The sequence below is a fragment of the Dermacentor silvarum genome, unplaced genomic scaffold (assembly GCF_013339745.2).
Source record: "Dermacentor silvarum isolate Dsil-2018 unplaced genomic scaffold, BIME_Dsil_1.4 Seq822, whole genome shotgun sequence".
Taxonomy (NCBI): domain Eukaryota; kingdom Metazoa; phylum Arthropoda; class Arachnida; order Ixodida; family Ixodidae; genus Dermacentor; species Dermacentor silvarum.
Genome location: NW_023606830.1, coordinates 32,759 through 55,821, shown reverse-complemented (window position 1 = coordinate 55,821; position 23,063 = coordinate 32,759). Strand labels below are relative to the sequence as shown.

At 46.5% G+C, this 23,063-nt stretch overlaps 1 protein-coding gene across 1 annotated transcript; it reads right to left on the bottom strand.

The window, feature by feature from the left end:
* Nucleotides 1-276: 276 nt before the first annotated feature.
* LOC119435677 (structural maintenance of chromosomes protein 1A-like) lies at nt 277-21,099 on the bottom strand. Its single transcript, XM_037702415.2, has 8 exons — nt 20,856-21,099; nt 16,563-16,639; nt 15,582-15,725; nt 11,231-11,572; nt 7,279-7,467; nt 2,680-2,925; nt 949-1,589; nt 277-460 (listed from the first exon to the last, which is right to left on the bottom strand). The coding sequence occupies exons 1-8, from the start codon at nt 20,962-20,964 to the stop codon at nt 295-297; spliced, it is 1,914 nt and encodes a 637-aa protein (XP_037558343.1). The 5' UTR covers nt 20,965-21,099; the 3' UTR covers nt 277-294.
* Nucleotides 21,100-23,063: the final 1,964 nt, after the last annotated feature.

Sequence of the window (23,063 nt, the reverse complement as noted above, 5' to 3'; positions counted from 1 at the left end):
CTGGCATGGAACATAGAGTCCGTGTCCCTCAATTATATACCCAGCATAATAATACCTGCACGCATGCACTGTCACAATGTCTAGGCATGCACGCATGCCTAGACATCTAATAACTGTACTGACAGCCATGCAGAGCTGTTTCTGACATAGCTGTGGCAATTTGGGGCCTTCCTCACTGTTAAAAATTTCCCCAGCTGTAATGTTTTTTTTCCTGCGGTCCCTTGAAAAACACATCAACGGGGCTCTACAGTAAGACGGCAGTATTTCCCAGTGTTCAGCATAGGCAGCCAAAACTTACCTCTTGTTGTCACCGAGGTCATAGGCTACACGACTAGCATCATCAGCTGTCTCGCAGACCAAGGCATTATTGGTGGCATACAGCACAGCCCGTTTGATGGCTGGAGGGTCATACTGCAGCACATCGTACAGCAGCTTCACATTCTTGGGGTTCGTGATGGACCTGCAATGGCAAAACCAGTGGAGCCGTTATTTATGATCCTGTGAACCTCATTTATAGTCACTGACCAATTTTAAAAACCAAGTTTTCATTGGCCCCTCCTCCATGCATAAAAGGCTGCCTAGCCAAGTAAACTGGGCTGAACATTGAGCGTAATCCAAGGCGGTAACTAATTGCACCAATCCTGATACCAGTGCATGATGTGTGTCCTTAAAAGGGCTTTAATGTAGTCTTTAATGTGGGTCAATTCTGGAGACAGTGCAATGTCACAGCTTCCACGGGTCTCAAACCATTAACCGATAGAGCTAACGAATAGGTGTCCCCAAAAGCAAATCTCAGCAGGTCTATAAGAAAGTCTATCGCTTGACTTTGATGGTCATCCTCTCATGGTTTCTGCCCAATTTACTGGACCTGCTTAATCACAGTCTTTTCCACGGCACTAGCACTGCCACATGCCAGTGCCATAGAACACTACACAAAGCTCGGCATACCTCAGACGTTCCTTGAGCGGCTTGGCATCGATGTAGTCAAGCGGCAGGAACGTCTCGGCCTCGAGCATCTGCTCCTTCAGGTACTTGATGCAGGCACGGCCCGTCTTCTCCGAGTCAACCACAATGGCCTCCATATTCTTGCCAAGCACCTTGGTGATGGCCACGTTGTACTTCTTGTGGATGGGCTGGCACATGTTGACCAGCCGGTCGTACACACCTGGGTACAACTGCTTGAAGTGGTCCACTATTTCGGCCTTCTTGCGGCGGCGAGAGTCCTCGTGCTTGTCCACCTTGGCGTCGCCCAGCTCGTTCATGAGGGCCTCGAGCTCGCGGTTGATCTCGGACACGCGGCCCTTGGCGGCGGCCACATCCTGCGACACCTCCTGCTCCTGGCGCCGCAGTTCCTCGAGGCTTGCCTCGCTCGACCGGATCTGCTCGGCCAGCTTGTCAACCCGCCGCACGTTCTCGTCGAGCTCGGCCTTCTTCTGCTTGAGCTTGGCCTGCGTCTCGTTGCGTTTGCGCAGCTCGTTGTCGTGCCGGTCCTGATCCGACTTGTGTTCGCGCCGCACTGAGTCTAGGTTCTGCAGGTGCAGTGACGCCTGCCGGCCGGCCTCCTCTTTTAGCCGGTGGTACTCACGAACCTGCGACAACAGGGCGGCCAGGTCAATCCATATCCATTAAAGTCGCATGATGTGATCAACTCACAAAGAGAACTGACATGTCCACTGCATTGTGAGTCACTGGTGGTGACGGTCACATCTGGTATGCCTTCAGAATAGTGCAGCAGCCAGCATAACAAGTTTGTCCTGTATTGCAATGGGCAAACTGTAGAGACAATCTGCTGAATGTCTGGGCTGCATGATGCTGGATCATACACGACCTGCCTCATATTATAACAGACATGAACCAGGGTGCTGCAAAAGGTGGCTCCGTGAATGCACTATGGAAAAAGAAAACACATGGCAATGCTTGGCCAGCGCAGAGATGGGCAACACCAATGACAACTATGCAGAGAACCCCATGTGCTGTGCAGTTCCCTCATAATGTGCAAATCTTCTCAGTACTTTCAGACAGTGTGCAAAAACTTGCTTTCAACGCACTCCAACGCCGGTCTCCACGGCCATTCAGACCTAGCAAGTGACAAGTGGTCAAAGACTGCTTACAACTGTGGCATAAACAATATTATTGGCCTCAACATCTTGCATGCTAAATAGTTGCCTTCATGCTTCTTAGATGGTGGTTGTGCAAAGCAGCAACTAGCCGTAGCAACAGTGGCACTTCACTGCAAACTTTTGTTAACTGCAGAAAAGCACTGCACTGCTGCATTCAGGCACAGGTGGCTTGCACGCGCAGTTGGCATAAAAAGCTTAAAGGGTGCAGGTTCCACAGAAAGGTGAAATTTCCTAACAGTTTGTGCCTGCAGCCATTAAAACCATGCCACACCATGTTGTTGCACATGCTAGCACAAACTGGAAATCCAAGTAGCAGGCTGACTGCCGAGGCTGTGCAACTAGTATTCATCTTTCTCGTCAAATCCTGTGCTTCGTAGACTTTCAATGTCGATAGCACATAAAAGTCGATGCAATGACACTTTTGGTTGCCAGCATTCGTGCGCAGTGTGCCATGGCATTACTACTGCACCTTGCACCACGAAGTGGAGCAAACTAGAAAAACTTTAAATTTAGTGAAATCTCTGCAAAAAGAAATAGCAACAGAGTGCGTCACCCTCACCTGTGAGTCCTCCAGTGAGACGTCACGGCCCTGGCTCTCCTGGCTGAGCTGCTGCTCGAACTCCTGCATGTGATCAGCCACTTCCTCGAGCTCCCGCTCAAGCTCGGCAATCTCACTCTGGTGGGTCTCGTCCACCTTCTTGGCTGCCTTGAGTGACTTGCGTGCGGCTTCCAGCTTCTTCTGCATGTGCGCCGTCCGCTCCTTGGCCTTGATGAAGGCTGGCTTACGCTTGTTCAGCTCCACGTCCTGCAGTGCACACAACTCCATTACGATGCGCGACATGTCTTTTATTACGATAGCAATTATATGGAAACTTCAAAGCGGATTTCTGCCGTCGGCGTCGCCGTCGCCGTGAGGTTCCGTATGACGTCACCGGCGATGAAATCGTCGCCGCGCCCCGGACGCTGTGTGTGCGAGTAAAAAGGCGCGAGGGACGCGCGCTTTCACGGCGAGCAAACGCGCGTTCTGCGCCGTGCTCCCTGAAGGGCTGAAGAATTAAAGGGACCCTGAAACTATCTTGACGATTTTGTACAAACGTACTGAGTCGTTAGAGTAGATCCTTCTGATCATTAATTGACGCAGCTAAGCGCTCCACGTAAAGCGTGGAATTCATTATAAGGTTTTAAAAATGTACTTCGCTACTGATTGCAGCACGCCAAGCAGCTGAGTTTGTGCCCAGATGACGTGACTTGCCCAGAATACGCCACTGGGCCAGCTATCCGATTGGCTGCCCAGGGCGCGTCATCGATAATTTTTCCATCATTATGGTGAACAAATGCTGTTCGTAATAGTTTAGATGTTAGTTAATTTGTTTCTATAAAAAGAAAGTAACACAAAGAGAATGCACAAGGACATGTACAGTTAAACCTGCTTATAACGAACCTCCATATAACGAATTCCTAGATATAACGAAGTTTTTCTATTCCCTGCCATTACTCCATAGAAGCACATGTATTTGAGACCTCTACGTAACGAAGTGGCAGCGGGAGACCCCCTCGATATAACAAATTTACCCCTCCGACAACCTAGAGATTTCGCCCCAAATATTGTCATTTTTGCGCGAGCAGCAACCGGAAGCACCTTCTCCACCGCGACGGAATGCGAAGCGAGCTCACGTGTGCGTGCGTGAGCGAGGCAGGCCTGCATGCCTCGACCCGGTGATCTTGCCACAGCGGGCGTGACCTTTCCCCCTCCCTTCATTCAAACCTGATCCTGCCATTTGCTGCAGCTGGCCTAGCTTGCCAAGCCGGCACTCTCTCCTTTTCCAGTTGATGTTGCCGACGCGCTGGTACACGCTGTGACACATCACACTCGATGAGCGCAGACACGCGCTGTCAAACGCTGGCGGCGTGTGGAAGTGCCACTGCAGAAGCGAGCAAAGTGACCTTCGTGCTGTTGTCTATCGCTTCGACGCAAACTGAGCGCCGAGAACACACAGCACGCACAAAGCTACGAGCCGCCGACGCACCTGCCCCAATGCAGATCGCTTTCAAGATACGGCCCGCGCGACCACGCGCCGCCACACAGTGCGCAGTTGATGCCAGAGTACAGTACAACGCCACCCCACTATCCTTCCCCCTCGCTCCCTCGCCGGTGCCTTGAGCGCAATCGAAGAAGGCGCGCTTCCTCCCTGCTTTTCTTGCGCATGCGAGATTTAGACGCGGTCGTCGGCTCCCCTCGCACGTTTTCACTCGCACATACAGCATTTGGCGCACGGCGACTACGTTATCGCCCTTGGACTTTATACGGAATATCTATGAGCCAAAACCAATTTTAGGGCCACAACACGTCATAGACACCATCTTTATATAGCAAATACGGATCTCAAGGGCCATACTTTTGCTGGCGGAAACCGAAAATACGTCATAGTTGTCGCCCCCGGCACTTTGGGCGGCCAATGCCGTCACCAAGCCACCAAGCCAAGCGACATGAAAAGTCAAAATGGCCGCTCGGGCTGGCGCGGAGTAGGCAATTCGCAACGTATGATGCGGGAACGGTCCCACAGTTACGACGCAACAGCGGGGTTACCAATACATTGGGTTCTATGGGAGCTGTGCCGGGACCGGCCGAAAACGACGTAACAGCCGGGAAAACGCAGCCCCCGGGAACGTAACAGCAGGGTTCTACTGTAACACTATACGATGCTACGACGCCATCGTGACGCTCGCTCTTCGTTTCCGATGCCTCGCGCTTGTGCGAAACAACACGCGTCCACGCATCCGGTACCTGGTGTGACATTCCAAAGATGAGTGCTTCGACGAAAACGGAAAACGGGTGCGCGTTACAATTGAGGGCACGTTAGAATCGAGTAAATACGGTAAGCGTTTCTTTTTCGAATTTTCGTGCTGAACCTGCATATAACGAAATCCTCTTTATAACAAAGTTTTTCGGGAATTTGTCAATTTCGTTATATCCAGGTTTAACTGTATCACTACGCAAAAAGCACTTCTGGCCCACAGCAAGTGTCGTCTGCTTGTGTTACAACGTGCTCCGTGTTGACGAGAGCTGCGCGGTCAGTGTTGGTCTTGTTCTTTCTTTTCGCAAGCACCATGGTTCGCCCTTGCAGTGTGGCTGCAAACGTAGCGATGGGCAACATGTCAAGCTGCGACATCGTGCCCCGCTGCAAGGCAGCAGACGAGCGGAGTGGCTGCAGCGCATCGGACTGACGGTATCCAAACGGCGCCAGCATCTACGCGTTTGCGGCCGTCACTTCACATCGAAGGATTGCCACAATAGAATTTAGCTTGTCCGGTATTCAGGTGAACGCAAGCGTAAGTGTACTGGCCGTTTTACCACGTTTTACGTGATGAACGGAGGGGCAAACGTTAACTGCTTGCACGGTGCAGCCACCTGGCGGCATAAAGCTCAACCAAACACACAGCTAATATAGCAGTAACAAAGTTTTTTCTACTTTGCTGCTGGCTCAAATTTTTGGCAGGAGCGTAATCTTGAACACGTTGTCTTTTTATATGTTTCAAATGTTTTACACTTGGTTACAGGAATACTAGATTTGTATTTGGCTGTTTAAGCTCTGCGCCACCAGATGGCTGGACCATGCATGCCGATCAGGCCGCTCACGTACGTCTACGAAGCTCCTTCATCACAGCGGTATGAAGGGGCTTTCGTTTACACCTCTGGCTATCCGTCAAAACACCCAGCCCGCCTGTGGTTACCAGAATACTGGACATGCTCGGCGCTGTGACAGAACGCACAACGCACGCTGCTTGATCGCTCTCGCTGGGGATCGACGGCCGGGCGGCTAGCGGAGAGGTTGGAGAGCCTTCGCGCGCTGGCTCCGAGACAACCGGAAGTAGACAACGTACGTCACAACATGACGTAGAGCTAGCGAAGGCGGAGCTTAGCCCCGATCACTCGGCAAACGAGTTGAGGAGGAAATGCATGGCTAGGGAGGAGGGCAACTTGTAATCGTCCGTAGCTCTCTTAATATGAGACGCTTCTCTTAAATTGTGAAGCCAATGTTTTACTGTAGCTGTATCCTACACGTCTACAAAATTTGTCTGAACCGTTTCATGGACCCTTTAAGCGTCTCTTTCCTCCTTTACAATCACCATATATAGAGAGCAAACGCGGCTTCTTTCGTCGGGCGAAAGGCCGTGGGGGGACGGGAGGGAGGGAGAGGCGGCAACGTTTAGCTGCGGCACCAAATGCGTATTTATATAAAAACGTTGCGTGGCGAGAAGGTGGGTAAGATTTCCAATGCTGCTCGACGAGTGTCCCATTCTGATCTCGTCAAAAACCTCCGAGCCGCCCCCAGAGGCACCGGCAACAGTCACCAACACCATGCGCGTTCATTGGGAACACGGGCAAAACGCCGACGGTGTCGACAACAGTTCTGCGCGTTGCTGGTGCTGCTGCATGTGCAAGTTTATACAGCTGATAAAACTACTATCCTTACTTCATATAGCTCTCTACTAATTTGCTATCGCAATTGATGCTTCGCCTTGCGGGTGGGTGAAACTGCGAGATTTTTTTTAACACTCGACAATAACCTTTCCCTTCGAGTGCAAGTACTGTGTTCTTATCAAAGCCCTTGCTGAATAGACGATATACAAAGCCTACAAGTGCCCTTCTCCACACACCTAGTCTGACAACCAAGCTGACTGACGTTGGGCTAGAATCATAATTAAGGGATCAACAAGCAGTCTAGGCCCATGTGATGTTAAGATTCCTTCCGCTCCATTCTACGCGACTTATCATTCGCCGTTCACAGCCAGCTGATCCCACTGATAGCACGGGTGGAGCACCGTTCATGAAGCGCGACAAGGAACGGCAGTGGAACAGAATCGTTACAATATCCCAGTCTTGGTGACATCATTCCTACCGAACATTCCTGAACAGACATCATTCTGTTCCCTGCACTGTCCAAGCTTTCGAAACACGTGTCTCAGAAACACTGCTTCTTGGTTAGGACAAGTTAGATCTGTAGTGAAGCCTGCTTAGATAATTTTGCATATTGAGCAAAAAAAATCTAAATTAGCGCTAAATGTGGCATTTATGGAAACTGAAAGTTCCAAATGCTGACTGCCAAACATGTTCATCATGGTGATAACGGCACATGAAATAGCAATCAGTACTCACTGCCTCACGGATCTGCTGCTCGATCTTGGCCATGTCACGTTGCAGGCGGCCGTGCTCCTTGCGCTTGTCGCGCACCTCCTCCTCGATTTTCTCCTTCTTGCGGACGTGCCGCTGCAGCTCGTTGGTCTTGGATGCCATGTCTGCCGCGAGTGAGTCGAGGTCACGCTGAATGTGGTACAGCTGGAAGGCCTGTGTATCGGGTTGTGTACATGGTCAATCATTTTTAACTGTACAGAAATAACTGGGAAAGGAAACTATATTTTGAATGCCGAGTTGAATGCAAAATGCATGTCCTTAAAAAGCAGAGAAAGCAAGAACAAAAGGCCCATTGTGGTAACAAACAGCTCCTTTATAACCTTCGAAATAAAATTCTGTCATTGTTGCTGATGTTGTAGTTCCAACGTTTTACACATGAACCGTTTTCCTTTGAAATTGGAGCTTGTATGCCAAACTTCACCTGACTACACCCAGTTTCCATGTGAATTAACAGGAAATCAGCAAACAAATACTTGCACAAGGAAACAGGCAAACAGGACAAGTGTGACTTGCAACTAACATTATTCTTGAAGTTTTCGCAGAAAAAGCAGTGCATGTGCAACGCCACTTGGAACAAAAGAAATGTGTATCAGACCGACCCGTTGTCAAGATAATCACATTCTTTTGTTGTTAAAAACTACGATGACAGGCTCACACAATTTTCCAGGTCCAACTTTCTTACGCTTCACCAATCTCATGCTCACACTGCATTTTCTACCGTCCAATAACATTAAAGTCACTAAAGATGGACAGTGCAGTGGCAAATTTCCTGTGCCTAACAACACAGCTCCACTTCGCATCTGTTCACTAATTTCCTGTTCATTAAGTATGTACCAACTCAACCCGCAATGAACTCTGCTGACTGAATTTCCATCAAAAAAAATTTGCGTTTTACAATTTTAGGATCGAAATAGTGTAAGTTTAGGCATCTAGAAATGCATAGGCAATGGTCGGAACCTTCAGTCGGGATCTTATTACCCGAAATATCAAATTAACCGGATTCGAATTAGCGAAATTCTACTTGTAGCCCCCCAAAAATATTGGTGAGTGAGTGTGATTGACTATTCACTTGTTGTGCCGTCCTGTACTTAGCACATTCCCACACACTATGAAAGCTAGGCCGCCCAAGAAGCAGTACTGCTACACTAATAGCGAAATTCCAATGGCAGATTCGGAGCATTTCCGAAGCAACTTTTTCTGCTCTTTTTGGAGCAAGACTGTTGCAATGGCAGATCGGGAACATTAGATGAGAGTTCCAATGGCAGACTGAGAGCGCTCGCGGAGGAGAGATCACTCTGCGGAGCAACCAACACTGCTCTGACAAAATCTGCAGAGCGGACTGGAACTCTCGGCTGATGTGTTTCCTGTTTCTTCAGAGCATGCCTCAGGCTGCTCTTTACACCAATATCGACGGATGCAATAGACACCACTGCATCGCATCGCGTGCTTTTGCAAGCACGACGGCTCTCAATGTGATAGTTCAAGTTAAAATAATATAGGGATGAATCTGACCGCGATTCTGAAGCCACCGCTTACAAGCAAGCCTTCCTGTCAAAAGACCAAAAGTAGTCGGGGATGCCATTCGCAACTACTCGCTGAGCAGCTCTATGCGATTTGTAAGGATATACACTAAAACCTCGTTAATTCGAATTTCACAGGACCGGAAAAAATGCCCGAATTAACCTAATGTCGAATTATCAAGGGTATCAAGAAAACAATAAACAAATGCTTACTACGTCAGTTTGCTTTTATTTACTGAATGAATCAGCAAATCCTGTTTTTATTTTGCACAAAAACGGTGCGGAAGTTGCAATTCTCATCATCTTGTGACTGATTAGCACTCGCAGCGACAAAAGCCTCGCAACTGCCTTCGCAACATGGCCACAGCACGCGTTTTCACCAGAGACACGGTTTTCACTCTCTCCCGTGCTAGCCGATTATTTTTTTGACGGTGAGCTGGTCGCCAACAGATCGTTCGTCCATTGCGATGTCGCCGGCGTTTTTCATCCTCGACAGCATCTGTTGGGTTTGTAACATTGCGTGCACAGCCATGCACCTAGTCAAAACGAAACTGTTTGCTGCAACCGCTGCAGATGAACCTGAGGCCGCTATCAATGCAATCATAAATGGTGACTATGCAGTTCGGAAGGCACGCGGCCAACATGCCCACCAAGTCAAAATGAAATTATTCGCTGCAACCGCTGCAGATGAAACCACCCTCGCTATCAACGCAATCACGGACAGCAACCACGCAGTTCAGAAGGCACGCGGCTGACGCGTGCATTGAGTCAAACTGAAATACAATTTGCCGGAATCGCTGCAGACAAAACCGCAGTTGCAATTCACGCGATCATGGTTGTTTCCTGTTCCTGTCGTTCACGTACGATTTCCGCTAACGACTATGGCAATGGGAAATCCACTGCTTCGTTTCAGTTATCTGCTATCGCCGTTCTTGCTCTTTTGTGTCGCACATTTGCGGAGCTCAGCTCTTGCTGAGCTCCAAGAGTTGTCCAAATTTACCGATGTGCGGCGTCCAAATTAACGAGAGTTTCATTCCATTAAGTAATGCATACACCTGCCAAGACTACAGAACTTGTCCAAATTACCTGATTTTACGAATTAATGAGGGTCAAATTAACGAGGTTTTACTGTAGTGTTTGAAGAGAGCGGACTTTAAAGTACTAGCACAGCATGCTAGAAGGCTATGATACAAGTTACTCGCTGTGATGTCACAATACTACATACGAGAAGCAAACATTACTCACCACAATTGGTGCGAATTTCCCCGCTCACCATTGACGATATAAGAAGGCTATAACTGCTGTGTTGGCTGGGTGATTATCCGTCTCCAGGAGGGTTGTGGAAGTGAACATTGTAGTGACAAAGTCTAGTAGGCTACTACTACAAACGTAGCGTAACTACAGTAGCTGAAGCGTACCCACACGACAACCGACCGGGAAGAATAGCTCCGGCAATGGAGTATGCCGTTTCTCTCTGCACACTTGCCATGTCCGTGCCGTTCCAGTTGTGTTTTCTGCTAGAGAGAGGGCAGTTTCGTTTTGTACCATCATTCAAGTTTAACAGCACCCTGTAGCTTTCTAGAATCCTCGCACTCGACACTGTGCACTGCAGTGCCACCACATGTGTCCCATCAGCTTCGTCTCGCGTTCACCTTTGGGCATATCCCCTTGCCCCGTCCCCTTACGCATTTCATTAGACATTTAGTACGTCGAAGCTTCAATTGTCCCTCTACATGTTATCTCCGAGAGTGTCTCCTTATCTTCACAGATGCGGACAGCCGTATGCACCAAGCCGCAACGCAGAAATCAGCAATTTTGTAAATTTTTTAGAAATTTTCTGTGTGCTTTTCGTTTGTACATTTGCCTGTACCCTGCCTTTTAGAAAATAAATCTTCCATTGCTAGTCGTTGGTTGTGTTTCCGCCTGTCTCTAATTCCCTGTAGTGTCATGAACACATCACGATGCATCACGGAGAAGCCGCTGCTGGCGAACAAAGACGCAGACAAACTGGCACGCAAGGGATGCTGGGTAGCTGTACATCCGGTTGCCTCCTTGCTCTGGCGCCAGGGTCTGTGTTCCAACTGCCGATTAAGACATGTCGCTCTATGCCATGTGACACGCTCGCTCGCTGAGTTGGTCGCCCACTCCTACTCTGCCATTGGAATTCGACATAAGCATGACGCCCAGGGGCTGCCACTCCCATGACGGCCAGCATGGGACGGCAGTAGCACAAAATGCCAGACAATACAAGCACCATTTCACTTGAATATATGTGAAGCAAAGCTCAAGCAAGAGAAACAGAGACATTCTGAATAGGGTAACATTCCTAACAAATAAAGAAGAAAAGAAAAATCAACCCATGTTGAAATCTGAAGCACTCGCACGCCACTGCTTACCTGCGAAACCACCTGTCGCTCAGCCAGGCTCTCCTTGAGGCGCTGATACTTGTCGGCCTCCTCTTTCTCGAGACGTGCTTCTTTTTTCTCGGCAGCGATGCCCTTTTTCTTTTGATACGAGAACTGTGTGTCCTCCTCGGCCTTGATCATCTCGCTGCGCAGCTGCTCATACTCGGCCTTGTGCTCGAGCGAGTGCGAGATCTCCTCAAAGAGCACTGTGCGCTCCTTTGGGTTCTTCATGGCGATTGTCTCAACGTCGCCCTGGAACACCAGGAAGTTCTTTGCCTTGACGTTGATGCGCAGCCCCTCCAGCCGATTCAGGTACTCGTCTTGGCTGACCACCTGCGAACGTGTGCACAGCGTGCCAGGGTAACACTTCAAAATCACAATTGCCAGTGAAATAATGACATTCAAAATGTGCTGCATACATCTTCAGACATTTCTCATGGGACCTACGCTGCAAAAGATTTGTTAACCCACTGACGTTTTATTTTTATTTTTATTTTTGACTGCTCTTCAGCTATTCCGAGTATTCTTCATGTGTTGAATCGGTGCACGTTTCAATCTATGTAGAAACTGGTTTTTCTTCGTCACTTTCTCCGAGTTCAGAATTCCTCCACAGGTCATAAATTTCCACACCTGCCAATGTGTGGACACACCTGCCACACTGGCTCGCCATGACTGCTCTGCTGAAACATAGCATGAAGACGTGCTCCACGTGCTGTAAGAACTTGCAAGTTTTGTGTTTAGATGACCGTGCTATAGATGGTACAACGAGTAAGCAATGTTCTTTCTTGAGCGAGTTGCTTTGGGAAAGGCAGTGAGTGCAATGAAAACACGAAAGCAGTATACCCAGGAGAAGCAGGGGTTGTGCAAGGGTGTGTCTACGAGTAATCTTGGAATTGGCAATGTAAGCGTTAATCATGCACAAAGTGTGCTAAAGAGCTGGAAGATAAAAGTCTGTCACATGTTGACAATATATGGATATGTATGTAGTCTTGATTCTTTCCGGCAGTAATAATTACTGCCAGGTCAACTTCTCAAGTGGCTGAGCGCTTTCCAAGTTGACACAGCATGTGAAATAAGTGATTGCATTTTCATACCGAAACATTTCTGAGACTTAAGGCATCGAGATAATACAAAAATTCACAGAAAAATTCTAAATCCCTAGATTGCTTCTACTTCAGTATGTCTGCAAGTACTAAAGATGCAAGAAATGTATTTAGCTTTCAACAAAAGAAAGCTTTATGCCTGTTGGAAACTTCAGAGGCTCCATTAAGCAAGACGTCTGTCCTGGAATGTCACAAGGCGTACATGCTCGAGCCAGTGTTGATGCAAGCAATTTTTCCGAGTACACTAGAAGGTTGCTAATTTGACCCTCGCTAATTCACAAAATAAAATAATTTGGGCTTGCTCTCTGGTACCAACCAATGTGTGCATTGTCTGTGAACTCAAACGCTAATTAGTTTGGTAGTAGCATTCGGCCGAGTACCGCTTCAATTCAGAAGAGTGCTGGAGAAGTATTCTCGGTCAATCACTTTTAAGGATGTTGCTTAAGTGGATGCCGATTGGCAAAGCCACAGGGCAGAAAGCCCCTGCCATTCCGGTGAGGTGTCGCACCAGATGCTCTGTCACGCAGGAGTGAAAGTATCCCCGAATGTGAACGACCAAGAATATGGTACCTAAAGTATGCTGACTGTAGAATGCTACAAATGCACAACGCAAGGATCCAGCCAAAACTACACACCTTGAATGGAGCAGACACACCACTGAGGTGAAGTACAGCCTCCTGTATTTGTAAGTTGGACACGTAGAATGAGAACGCTATGTGCACGCGTGTGTGTGTGTGCGTGCACATGCGTGCATGTGTGTGCTTCATGCTGCACACACCATGCACTTGCAGGAATCACATGAGCCAACAGCTGCTGGGCTATGAAGCAATAGGTTTGTTTCAATTTTGTGCAACTTGATAGGCACCGTGAAAGAAATTGAAGTGCTTCAATCACGGCCTGAGTGCTAAACTCGCTGGCTACGACACAACTGGGAGGCCCTCGCTAAGACACGGCCATACTGACTAGAAGCCAAACCACGAAAACTTCTGCTCCTAACCAGAACAAAACAGCCACACAGCCACTGTTGGCGGTATTAAAGGGACACTAAAGGCAAATACCAAGTCAAGCTAAAGTGATGCATTAGTGCACGAGTATCTCTAAAGCGTCAATATTATCGCGAGCAGAGCCTTAGTAAGAGAGAAATTAAGGTAAATGCAGGAAATGATTAGCGACTCCCCCGGGACATTCAGGTACTCGCCCGATGACGAAGGCACTCCTCATTTAAATTCTGTCACTAGTACTGAACCACTCGTTATAAAAACATCATTGTACTGTATTATAAGAAGAAAGAAAATACTACTTCACCAGTTCTATTACACTTTTACAAAAAAGAACTAACTGACATTACACCGTTGACAACAATGCGGGCAGTCAAAAGGTTTCGTGTTCGCTCGACTCTGCGCCGCCCGCACTTTCGCTCTTCAGTTTTTCTGTTAACGTGTAGTGTTGCGCTTGTTTTTCTGGCTCGCAAACCTCGCACTAACTGCAAGTAGCAGAGAATTCCACTTCCATGCGACAGACTTCGTGGAATGCCCGAATGGTCTACGCCACTTTACCAAAATAAGCTGCAGCGGCGCACCGTACCGCCATCTGTCGGGCGCCGTTACACTCACCAACGGCAGAAAATGTCGTATGCAACGTCACCACTCCTCAGTTGGCGTGGCGGGTGATTTGAATTGCAATAAAGGTATTTGGACCCTTCAGATCCAATTTTTGCGTAAACTAAGTCTTTTCTTTGCACGAGACAAGCGTTTTGAGGTTTCTGGAAAGGTATTTAAACAGCCCACTTCGACTTAGTATTTGCCTTTAGTGTCCCTTTAAATGACTCACCGGCACCCATCATAACCATATTGTAGGGGTGTGTGAATACCAAATAGTAGATTTCGAATCGAATCGAATCAAGAAAAAATAAAGCGGTATATCGAATCGAATACTGAATATCACAACATCTAACAAATTTTTTATGCTTCCAAATTTTGTGCGAGAAACCTAGTGCTGCACATACTCAGGAGGCTAATCACATTACTTAAAAAGATTCTTGCTAGCTATCGGTCACTAAGGTACCTACGAATTAAGATGTATAGTAGGCTCTACTATACCAAATTAGTATGCCAGCACTGACAACAGGTCTGGAAAATATTTTTTATCAACAGAACGTCTGCCAAATAGAATTAAGTGCTTTTTTCCCTCTGAAGCTGAAGAAATAGCGTAGTTGTCCAAATACCAATGCGGTTTTCAGTTTAACAATGGGCCGTAATGTGTGCCTAATGGCAATCTGCTAATGCTTAGAAAGTAATATTTTCCAGTTTTCTTCCAGAAAACAGGACGGTTTTTCCATCTTTATGGCAGGTGTTTTCTGTGGGTTATTGTCAGCCGGTTAAGGCCAATTTGTGCGACAGACAAAAGCGAGGAATGCGGATCATGTCACTCGGCGGCGACAGTAAAGAAAGCTGAAATCGAGAGGCCCACGGCAAGTTCACGCATGCTTTAATGAGATGCTGGGTCAAGGCACCAACTACAGCCAGGTCATTCACCGAAGGTGCCAGTATTCGAAAAATCGAATTTCGGTATTTGATTCGCAAATGAAATTATTCGAACGCTCACTATTCGATTCAAAATCAAATATTTGAGTATTTGCACACCCCTACCATAATGTACTGTGCTTTACTATGTCCAGAACAACCAAGACTTCTTTTCTGGGGCATTAATGAGCCACTAATACATTTATTATGAGAGTAGACGCAATGACACAAGATGACTCAGCCATGATGTCACAGATGGCTCACAGCCATGTGTACACAGATAAGTGGCTGCTTGGAAAGATTAATGTTACACAGCAAAAGTGGCTAAATGTGTGAAAAATAAAATTAATTTAAAATGCGAGACTAAAGCGAGACTAAGGCTTGAAACATCCAAGGAACTTGGGGATGCTCATGTCATCAAGAGCCATTTTTCGCACGAAATTTCAAAAACGCTTACAAAGTTTTCATTAATTGCGCACGAAAGAATGCTTTCACGATTTGCTCGTCCGGCGAGTCTAGGCATCACAAAAGCAAGCTTGTATAAAAAAGTCATTTGTAAAGGCTTAAAATCATTGAACAGCTTCTAGATGTCAAACTGAAATTCTAAATTCAGCTTCGAAACAGATGGTAGATGGTAGATTTAAGGTGACATTTAACGCCACTGCCAAGCCGCAGTGCGCCGTTCCGAGAGTGCAGTACGTTGCAATGGTCACGCACCTCATTGTTAATGCGGAACTCGGACGACGAGTGGGCCACCAGTCGGGTGAAGTGGGTCTCTGTGCCGTCCTCGTTGCAGTAGACGGCTGTCACGTGAGCCCTGTTTGACACCGGCTGTCCAATGGGTGCTCCGTGTATAAGGTCCTGCAAGAAAACAATGCAATGCCCAGCGACACATTTATTCACAATAAACTTAATCGATGTCCGAGGCGGGGGGAACTAAAGAAGTTACTGTTGTCAGTATGTGTAACCTTCGTCGATACAGCACAAGAACAGTCTTCCCATTTGTATGGTAAATTGAGGGACTTAGGCAAACTTTTTCCAGCTTCGAATTACGTGAGATCAGAATATATTTCTCACATGGTGCACTATGTTTCTCTCTACAGTAATGCCCTCTGTTGCCAATCTTGTAGATCGAAGTCACTGCTGAGCTCAACCTCAAGCTTAGCAGCGAAACGCCATAGCCACTGAGCTACCATGGCGAGTCAACCATACTGCATCATGTTTACTAAAGGGAAAATGAGACATCCACCTAATTGTAACAATTGCTGCAAAGGAAACTCATACGGGTTCCTCAAAAGAAAAGTCTCGCAGTTGAACAAAAATTCGTCCTGGTCCGAGACTCGAACCCGGGACCACCGCCTTTCCGGGGCAGCCGCTCTACCATCCGAGCTAACCAGGCGGCTAGCAGATGGCAGGGCGAAGTCGAATTTATCGACAACTCGAAGCAAAGGCAAGTGTTCGACATAATAGTTCAGCGGAAACCCACTAGGAGGAGGAGAGAAGTAATTAAAGGAAAAATGAGACATCCACCCAATCGTAGCAATTGCTACATTTGCATCCTGTTTACTTTCTTGATTCGCTTGTAAAACAAAACAAAACAAACAAACAAAAGAAAGAAAGAAAGAAAGAAAACATGCGACCTAATCATGTGAAAGTGCTAGCAGCCCACTGCATGAAAGAGGATATATTGGAACTCACACTGAGCTTTTTGACACGGAGGCAGTTCTTCTTTTCACCCAGCACGAAGCTGATGGCATCCATGAAATTGGACTTGCCTGCAGGCACACAGTGAAATGTCAGATTGCAACAAGCACACTTTTCCTACGCACCAACATAAACTAAAGATGAATGGGCAAACTACAGAACATTGACAAAAACGTAAAGACAATGACCAACATAAACTAAAAGATGAATGGGCAAACTACAGAACATTGACAAAAACGCAAAGACAATGACCAGCACAAGGCAACATTCTAATGTTTTTGTCTATGCTGTGCTGAAGTTATCACGACACATAGTTACACAAGGATGGCGAACCGGAAGAGTTGGAGCATCGTAAACGACGACACAGAAAGAGAGAGATGACACAGTGGTGGTTCTACTAATCATAGCAGAAGGTATTTTGAATGTCATACTGGTATTGTATATAACTTGCCTCTGTCATACGGCAGAGTATATCGGGCAGACAGGATGCTGTGTTAATGTTTGTTTAAATGATCACGAAAACATCCTGAAATACGTACCAACCGCCCATCTAGCCAGTGATTGTCCTGACTGCGGATGCGCACCGGCATTCTGTTGCACCCCCATATTCCCAAGGCACAAAGACCAACATATGCGCGAAATTATTATGGCATTCTGGATTTTGAAACAGCAAAGTGTATGTGTTACCCAGCCTTCTATCCATCTGACAAAGGAAGAGGTAGCATTCCTCGACTGCTCTTAACTGGTCTTTGTAATCTTCAGTTTAAATGCCCCGCAATGACGTGTCACTGGCACTTTTTTTTTGCTCATATTGTATACGTCATGTTAAGTTTCCAATGAAGTTTCAGTTGCTGGAGAGCGCTTGTACCGTGTTTCTTTTTCTGTGTCGTCATTTACTGTGTGCTGCTATCAGACACAATTTGCCCCACTTGGGCCAAAGTGTGTAGCACTGTCCAGGCATAACTACTTAAAAGTATCACTGTTTTACGACTGCATACTGAGAATTAAGATATTCCACAAAAAGAAACAAAATATTTTGCAAAAGCTTTTTCAGCAATAGGTTCCCTGCCTGCAGGCAACATCAGGCAGAACACCAGAAGAAAGCTTCCACCCAAGCCGCCTACGGCCTCGTATGGAACCTGTAGACAGTTTTCGTCGAATGTCAAACGGAGGTGCACATGCATTTTCTGTACATTACCAGTATTATACCACTTCAGCCAGAGATTTTGCATTGGCCTTTCACCTTTGACCTGTGCTTTCAAAAGACAGCAAGCCGCGCACCAAACTTCTTCCTTATCCTTTATTCCTGCTCTAATCCGAGAAACGATGCTTGCTACCTGTCATTCGGCGTTGGCTGAAGACATTTAGCTTGAAACTGTGTGCTCAAAACCGGTACTCAACAAGAAAGAAATATTTTTCTGGCGTGTTGCCTATAGGCAACACTCATCTGCAGAGGGTTAATATTTCATTTTAGACACACTGTTATGACACTTTTGAACATTTCATGGATTGTGGTTGGATTTCTCTGGCTGTATCAAGGCTGCTTGCTAGCTGCTCTATTTTTCTTCTTTTACTGTGTAGATTTGGAATTCTCTCCCTTGATTCAAAAAAATTATTGCTGTCAGGTAAGTACCTCCTTGTGACATGTTAGTCCCACCTGTGAACTTTGAAATGTGTAAAAACCCTGCAGACAGACTACTAGAAGGGCGGAGGAGGAGGGAAATGGCACAGTACTGCATTATGTTGAGGCTACCTGGCTACTTAGTGGAGCACAGTGAGGCAACCCATAAAGTTGAATAAATTAAAAGAAGGCAGTCCAAGGCTTCAAACAACTTGTCTTTGCCTGTGCCTGTTTTATATGTGTCACTTCAAGACAGTCTTCAATGCTTTCATCTTTTTCTAGCCATCATACATTTCCTTGCGCAACAACCACCAACTATGAGGCCACTGATCTGCATTCATGATCACCCTCCATTGCATCGGAAACCAACATCACTGCCTTCTAGACTGCCATTTCGGATCATCTTATGTAACCTCCATTGTGCTGTTTACATACATGTTGTTTTGATGTGCTTAAATAAATAAATAACTGTATAAATTTTGAAGAACGACAGCCTGAATAGCAATGCACTCAGCTGTGATGTGAATGACAACTGCTTTCGGAAACTTACACTATCAGGTATTATTATTATTATTATTATTTTATTCGGTCTGATGAACTCTGATGCCCTAATGAGAGTTCAATAATAGGAAGTAAATGTCATACGGGACCCAGTGTTACAAACACTTTATTTATGCATCGTGTTCAACACGCGAAAAGCGAGCTTTCCTAAAGATGTACCTCTGAAAGTCTTACAGGCCGCACATGCCACGTCATGAACTATTATTCAATGCAGTCAGAAGTTTCACACGCATGCTATTGACAGCTTCTGATGACCTGCCAAGGGTCTGGCCTGAGATATTCTAAGCCATTCAGGGGGAAATGCTTCATAATAAAAAAATCCACAACATTTTCTAGAGCTCTGCGATGTGATTTGCAATGAGTATCAATCTTACAGTGCCTACTACTCTCCCTTTAGTACAGTAGACTCCTGTTAGAACAAACATTAAGGGACTGTGAAAATCTGTTCATCTTATCAGAATGCTCGTCTTGAGAGAAGTGGCATAAGAAACTCAACATGGTTATTCCTGGTGCACCCAAATATCCATGACGATACATTTAGTCGCTTCGCATGATGCAAAGCATTGCTTTATACACTCTTCAGCTTCTGAGTAATTCTTGCTTGCTGGCACTGTGTAAACCAGTGTCACAAAAGCTGGCATTTCAATTCAATACAATTCTGGGGTTTTACATGCAGAAACCTCAACCTTATTATGAGGCGTGCAGTGGTTAATTAAGTTGAGCTAGGTCGATATATTATTTATCGTGAAGTCTACAGTTGTTTTGTGGGCCAATATATCACTTTATTGCATAAAACATTGCAGCCGAAAGTCCAGCAGCTGCTCCTAAATTTGAACAACCCATGCCAAAACGGACAAGTTGACGTAATCGCCACATGACCTCCCTCCCAGTTCTGTGAATCAGCCAGTGCTGAAGTCATATGAGATGTACCATAGTATGCAATAGATCATGCCACTCAGATTTTCTGTTTTTGTAATTTTCTCATTTACAAAAGCTATGTTCTCACTACAAATGAACTGATTTGCCACAACCATGGCAACAGTTGGGTAAAACTAGGCAGAGGCATTTCTCTTGCTAATGGCATGCATTAAAGTCACACACATGGACTACTGGATCGTTTTCCTCCGAGGAAATTGCCAAACTGACACAAGCATGGCTCAAAATCTTAATGCAACAGCTATCATTTGGGTGCCCTGAACATGACACTTAAAATTTCTGAAAATGCCATTAGCAAGTAACAACGGACATCACACTTTGGAAATGAATCACGCCGTAAAGATACGATTGTTTTATATCAATCTCAAGCACCAGTGGCAGCAAAAGTCACGCTTCCTTACTTTACTAAAGGCAGCTCTGATCGCTGTCGGTCAACATGAAAGTAATACCGGTGTCGTCTCCTTTTTTTTTTTTTTTTTTTTTTCTTAAGCTAGGTTGCACAAAGGGCACTTTCGAGCGCGATCGAAAGTGCCCTTTATTATACCGATCGAAAGTATATTATTATACGGGTGTCACACGGTGCACTTTCGATCGTGATCGTGCCCGATCAGGATCACATATATCGGTCGCGATTGGTTCTTTGCAGAAGCTAAGGAAGGGAGACAATCGCGATCGAGAATTTAGATCCAGATTGGGCTCGATCGCGAACGTAAGTGGCCGTGTGACACCGGTATTATACCCAGTCACACGTTAATGAGTGTAGTTGCATGACAACTGCTAGGAACGACCAATGAATTAGGAAAGACCATTGAATTTGTCTCCCAAATGCAGCTGACATCTGCATGTTTCGTGCGATTCACGAAGCCAAGAATCCTGTCGTAATCGTGTCGTAGCACTAATCGAATCACGCGCTCACTTTCGGTCACGATTCAAAACCTTGTGGCTGAGCAGATGTGAAGCAGAAACCAATGAGCTCTCCAGCGAGCTTGCTAGCAGAAACGACAATCACTGAAAGCTTCACACGGCGAGCAACTGCCGCGCAGGACCCGGCAAATCCCGCCGATCTGAGGTGTGTGTGGACTTGCGAACGGGTAAAGGCGAAACCAGCGAGAGCGCGGGCGCGCTGCGTGCGATCGCCGGCGCGCGCTAGCGTCGTCGCTAAGCCTTACCTGATCCATTGGGTCCGATGACGGCGGTGAACGGCTTCAGGGGTCCAATGATCTGGAGTCCCCGGTACGACTTGAAGTTCTCTACCTCAATGTACTTCAGGTACCCCATCGCTGCTCGGAGTTGGATTGCTACCGACTCAGCTCATGGGGGACACCACCGTACGCCTCCACAACCGCCAGAGCCGCGAAAGCAAGCGACCCGAAGCAGCCGCAGGCCGTCGCTCCAGCTGCGCCAACAAGCGCCGGCGCGTTGAATCACAGTATACGAGCAGAGAGCGGTTCGATCAAGCCGTGGATGGTCACCTGACACCGAATATGCGGATTGTAAATTGTAGTGGAAGCACAGGTAAATAATTATTGGTTATAAGGACAGTTGCCACTTATCTTTACTGCATGATTCAGAGCAATAGAAGCGGGAATGTCCTTTTTTTTTTTCGTGCGGCATTTTTGCGCTGAAGCAATCGGCTGAAGTGTTGCCGCCTTGGCCATACCCTGATTCAAGTGCAGGGGTTTTGTGTGATCACGTGGCTTTGTTTCAAATGCGTTGGTGATTTGAATCGGGCGAATCTGGTATCGCAATCACCCCAACCTAGGGCGCGGCATTTTACAAACGATATGTTACAAACGCTGGCCGGGCAATGTGGAAAGCTTGCCCAATGCCTGAGCCCGTCGGCATAAATTGAATTCTGTGCGACACAAAGTTCTGCTGCAGTCGTTCGGCCATCCATTTGATCAACTTCAATGTCGAAAATGGCATCCATGGGAGTTATTCGCAGCTGGTGCGCAACTTTACAGAGGCCACGCTGTAGTTCAAATGCGTGGCACAGAACATATTATAGAGACAATGATGCATAAAACTTTGAGGCAGCGTGGTGTTGCGCAAGAATGATATGTCACCGTTCAGCGCCGGAATTAGCTATGAGTGTTTGCCACATCGCCGGCGAAATGTGTCCGATCACTTTATACTGACTTCTGTTGTGTTGTTGTAAGATATGCATTAAATTTTACACTTTGAATATGAAGTTAAAGGAATACCAACTATTCAGTCCGTGCGACATCATTTGTTTTTGTGCTGTAAATTCGCGCAGTGCCGTCATCCAGCCGTTACTGCTTTGTTGAAGTCTACGTGGCCCACGGCCCCCTTTTCTTTTTGGGAAACCTCACAGATTTTCTGGCCGTAGATGCTGCTGCTGTCGTGCCCAATAGCTCATACTTAAAAAAAAAAAGACAAGTAATTGGGTGCAAGATGGCAAAATCAAATTATAGCTAGTGTACTAGATTATCTAGTACACTATAATCAAATCTCGGGCCCCCAGAACAGCAGCCTGATGTTCTCATCACTTTTTTTATTATTGCCGATCTTCGACTTGCTACACGTTATGACCTCTGATGAGTATTTGGAAGCGTAATAAGTAATTAGGCCCATAGAGTTTATAAATAAAAAATGTAGTAATATGAAACTCTATGAATAAGGCCACAATCGCACGTGTACTTCTATCGTGCCAACCCCCACTATAGGTCTTTGAGGTGATACATCGCAACGTACGTGTGTCACACTGTATAGCATGGGTGCGCGAGAGTAGAAAGTTACTTCATATACAGAACTGTATAGAAAAGAATTACACCCGGAATCTCCTGTGGGAGTTATCTAAGTGATGCGCAAGCATTTGCTACTAATCACCCGCCGTTTTGTCTTGGCATGCTGCTGTGCGTATATATTTGAGAGAAACACTGCTAAATAATCGTGAAACGAAGAAGCGTGGTTGCAACATCGAAATGTTAACCGAGACCAGCATGAAACGACGAAGAACAGGATAGTAATGTTCACTCATGTTTTTTTTTTTCGAGGAAGTACGAATATATATTTAGGACGAATGTCTTGCGAAGTTCGCCGCACTTGTCACTTTTTATTTTTATTATTATTTAATTTATTATTTATTTATTTGAAGGAATGTACAAAAATTGAATTGAATTGATTTATTTTGTTTAGGTGGTGGAGAAACGTGTTCCCCACTACGGCGTGCCTATAGTGAACTAGATAGGCGTGCCTTATAATTGACTGGACTAACTGACTTTATTAAAACCAGCAAGAGGTGGTGGCTGGGCCTATGCCTCCTACGTGGGGACGTCGAGGTGTTGCCTCTTCGCCGCCTCGCAGGCTTGCTGGGTCGCCCAGAGCTGGTCGTCGAGGTTGGAGCTACGCAGGGC

Excerpts from the sequence above, each read along its gene's own strand:
- LOC119435677 (XM_037702415.2), bottom strand. The coding sequence starts at position 20,964 with ATGGGGTACCTGAAGTACATTGAGGTAGAGAACTTCAAGTCGTACCGG. Across the intron at positions 15,726-16,562 it reads TCCGTGTCAAAAAGCTCAGT|GACCTTATACACGGAGCACC; the intron begins GTGAGTTCCAAT and ends GTTTTCTTGCAG. Across the intron at positions 1,590-2,679 it reads TCTCACTGGAGGACTCACAG|GTTCGTGAGTACCACCGGCT; the intron begins GTGAGGGTGACG and ends CTGTTGTCGCAG.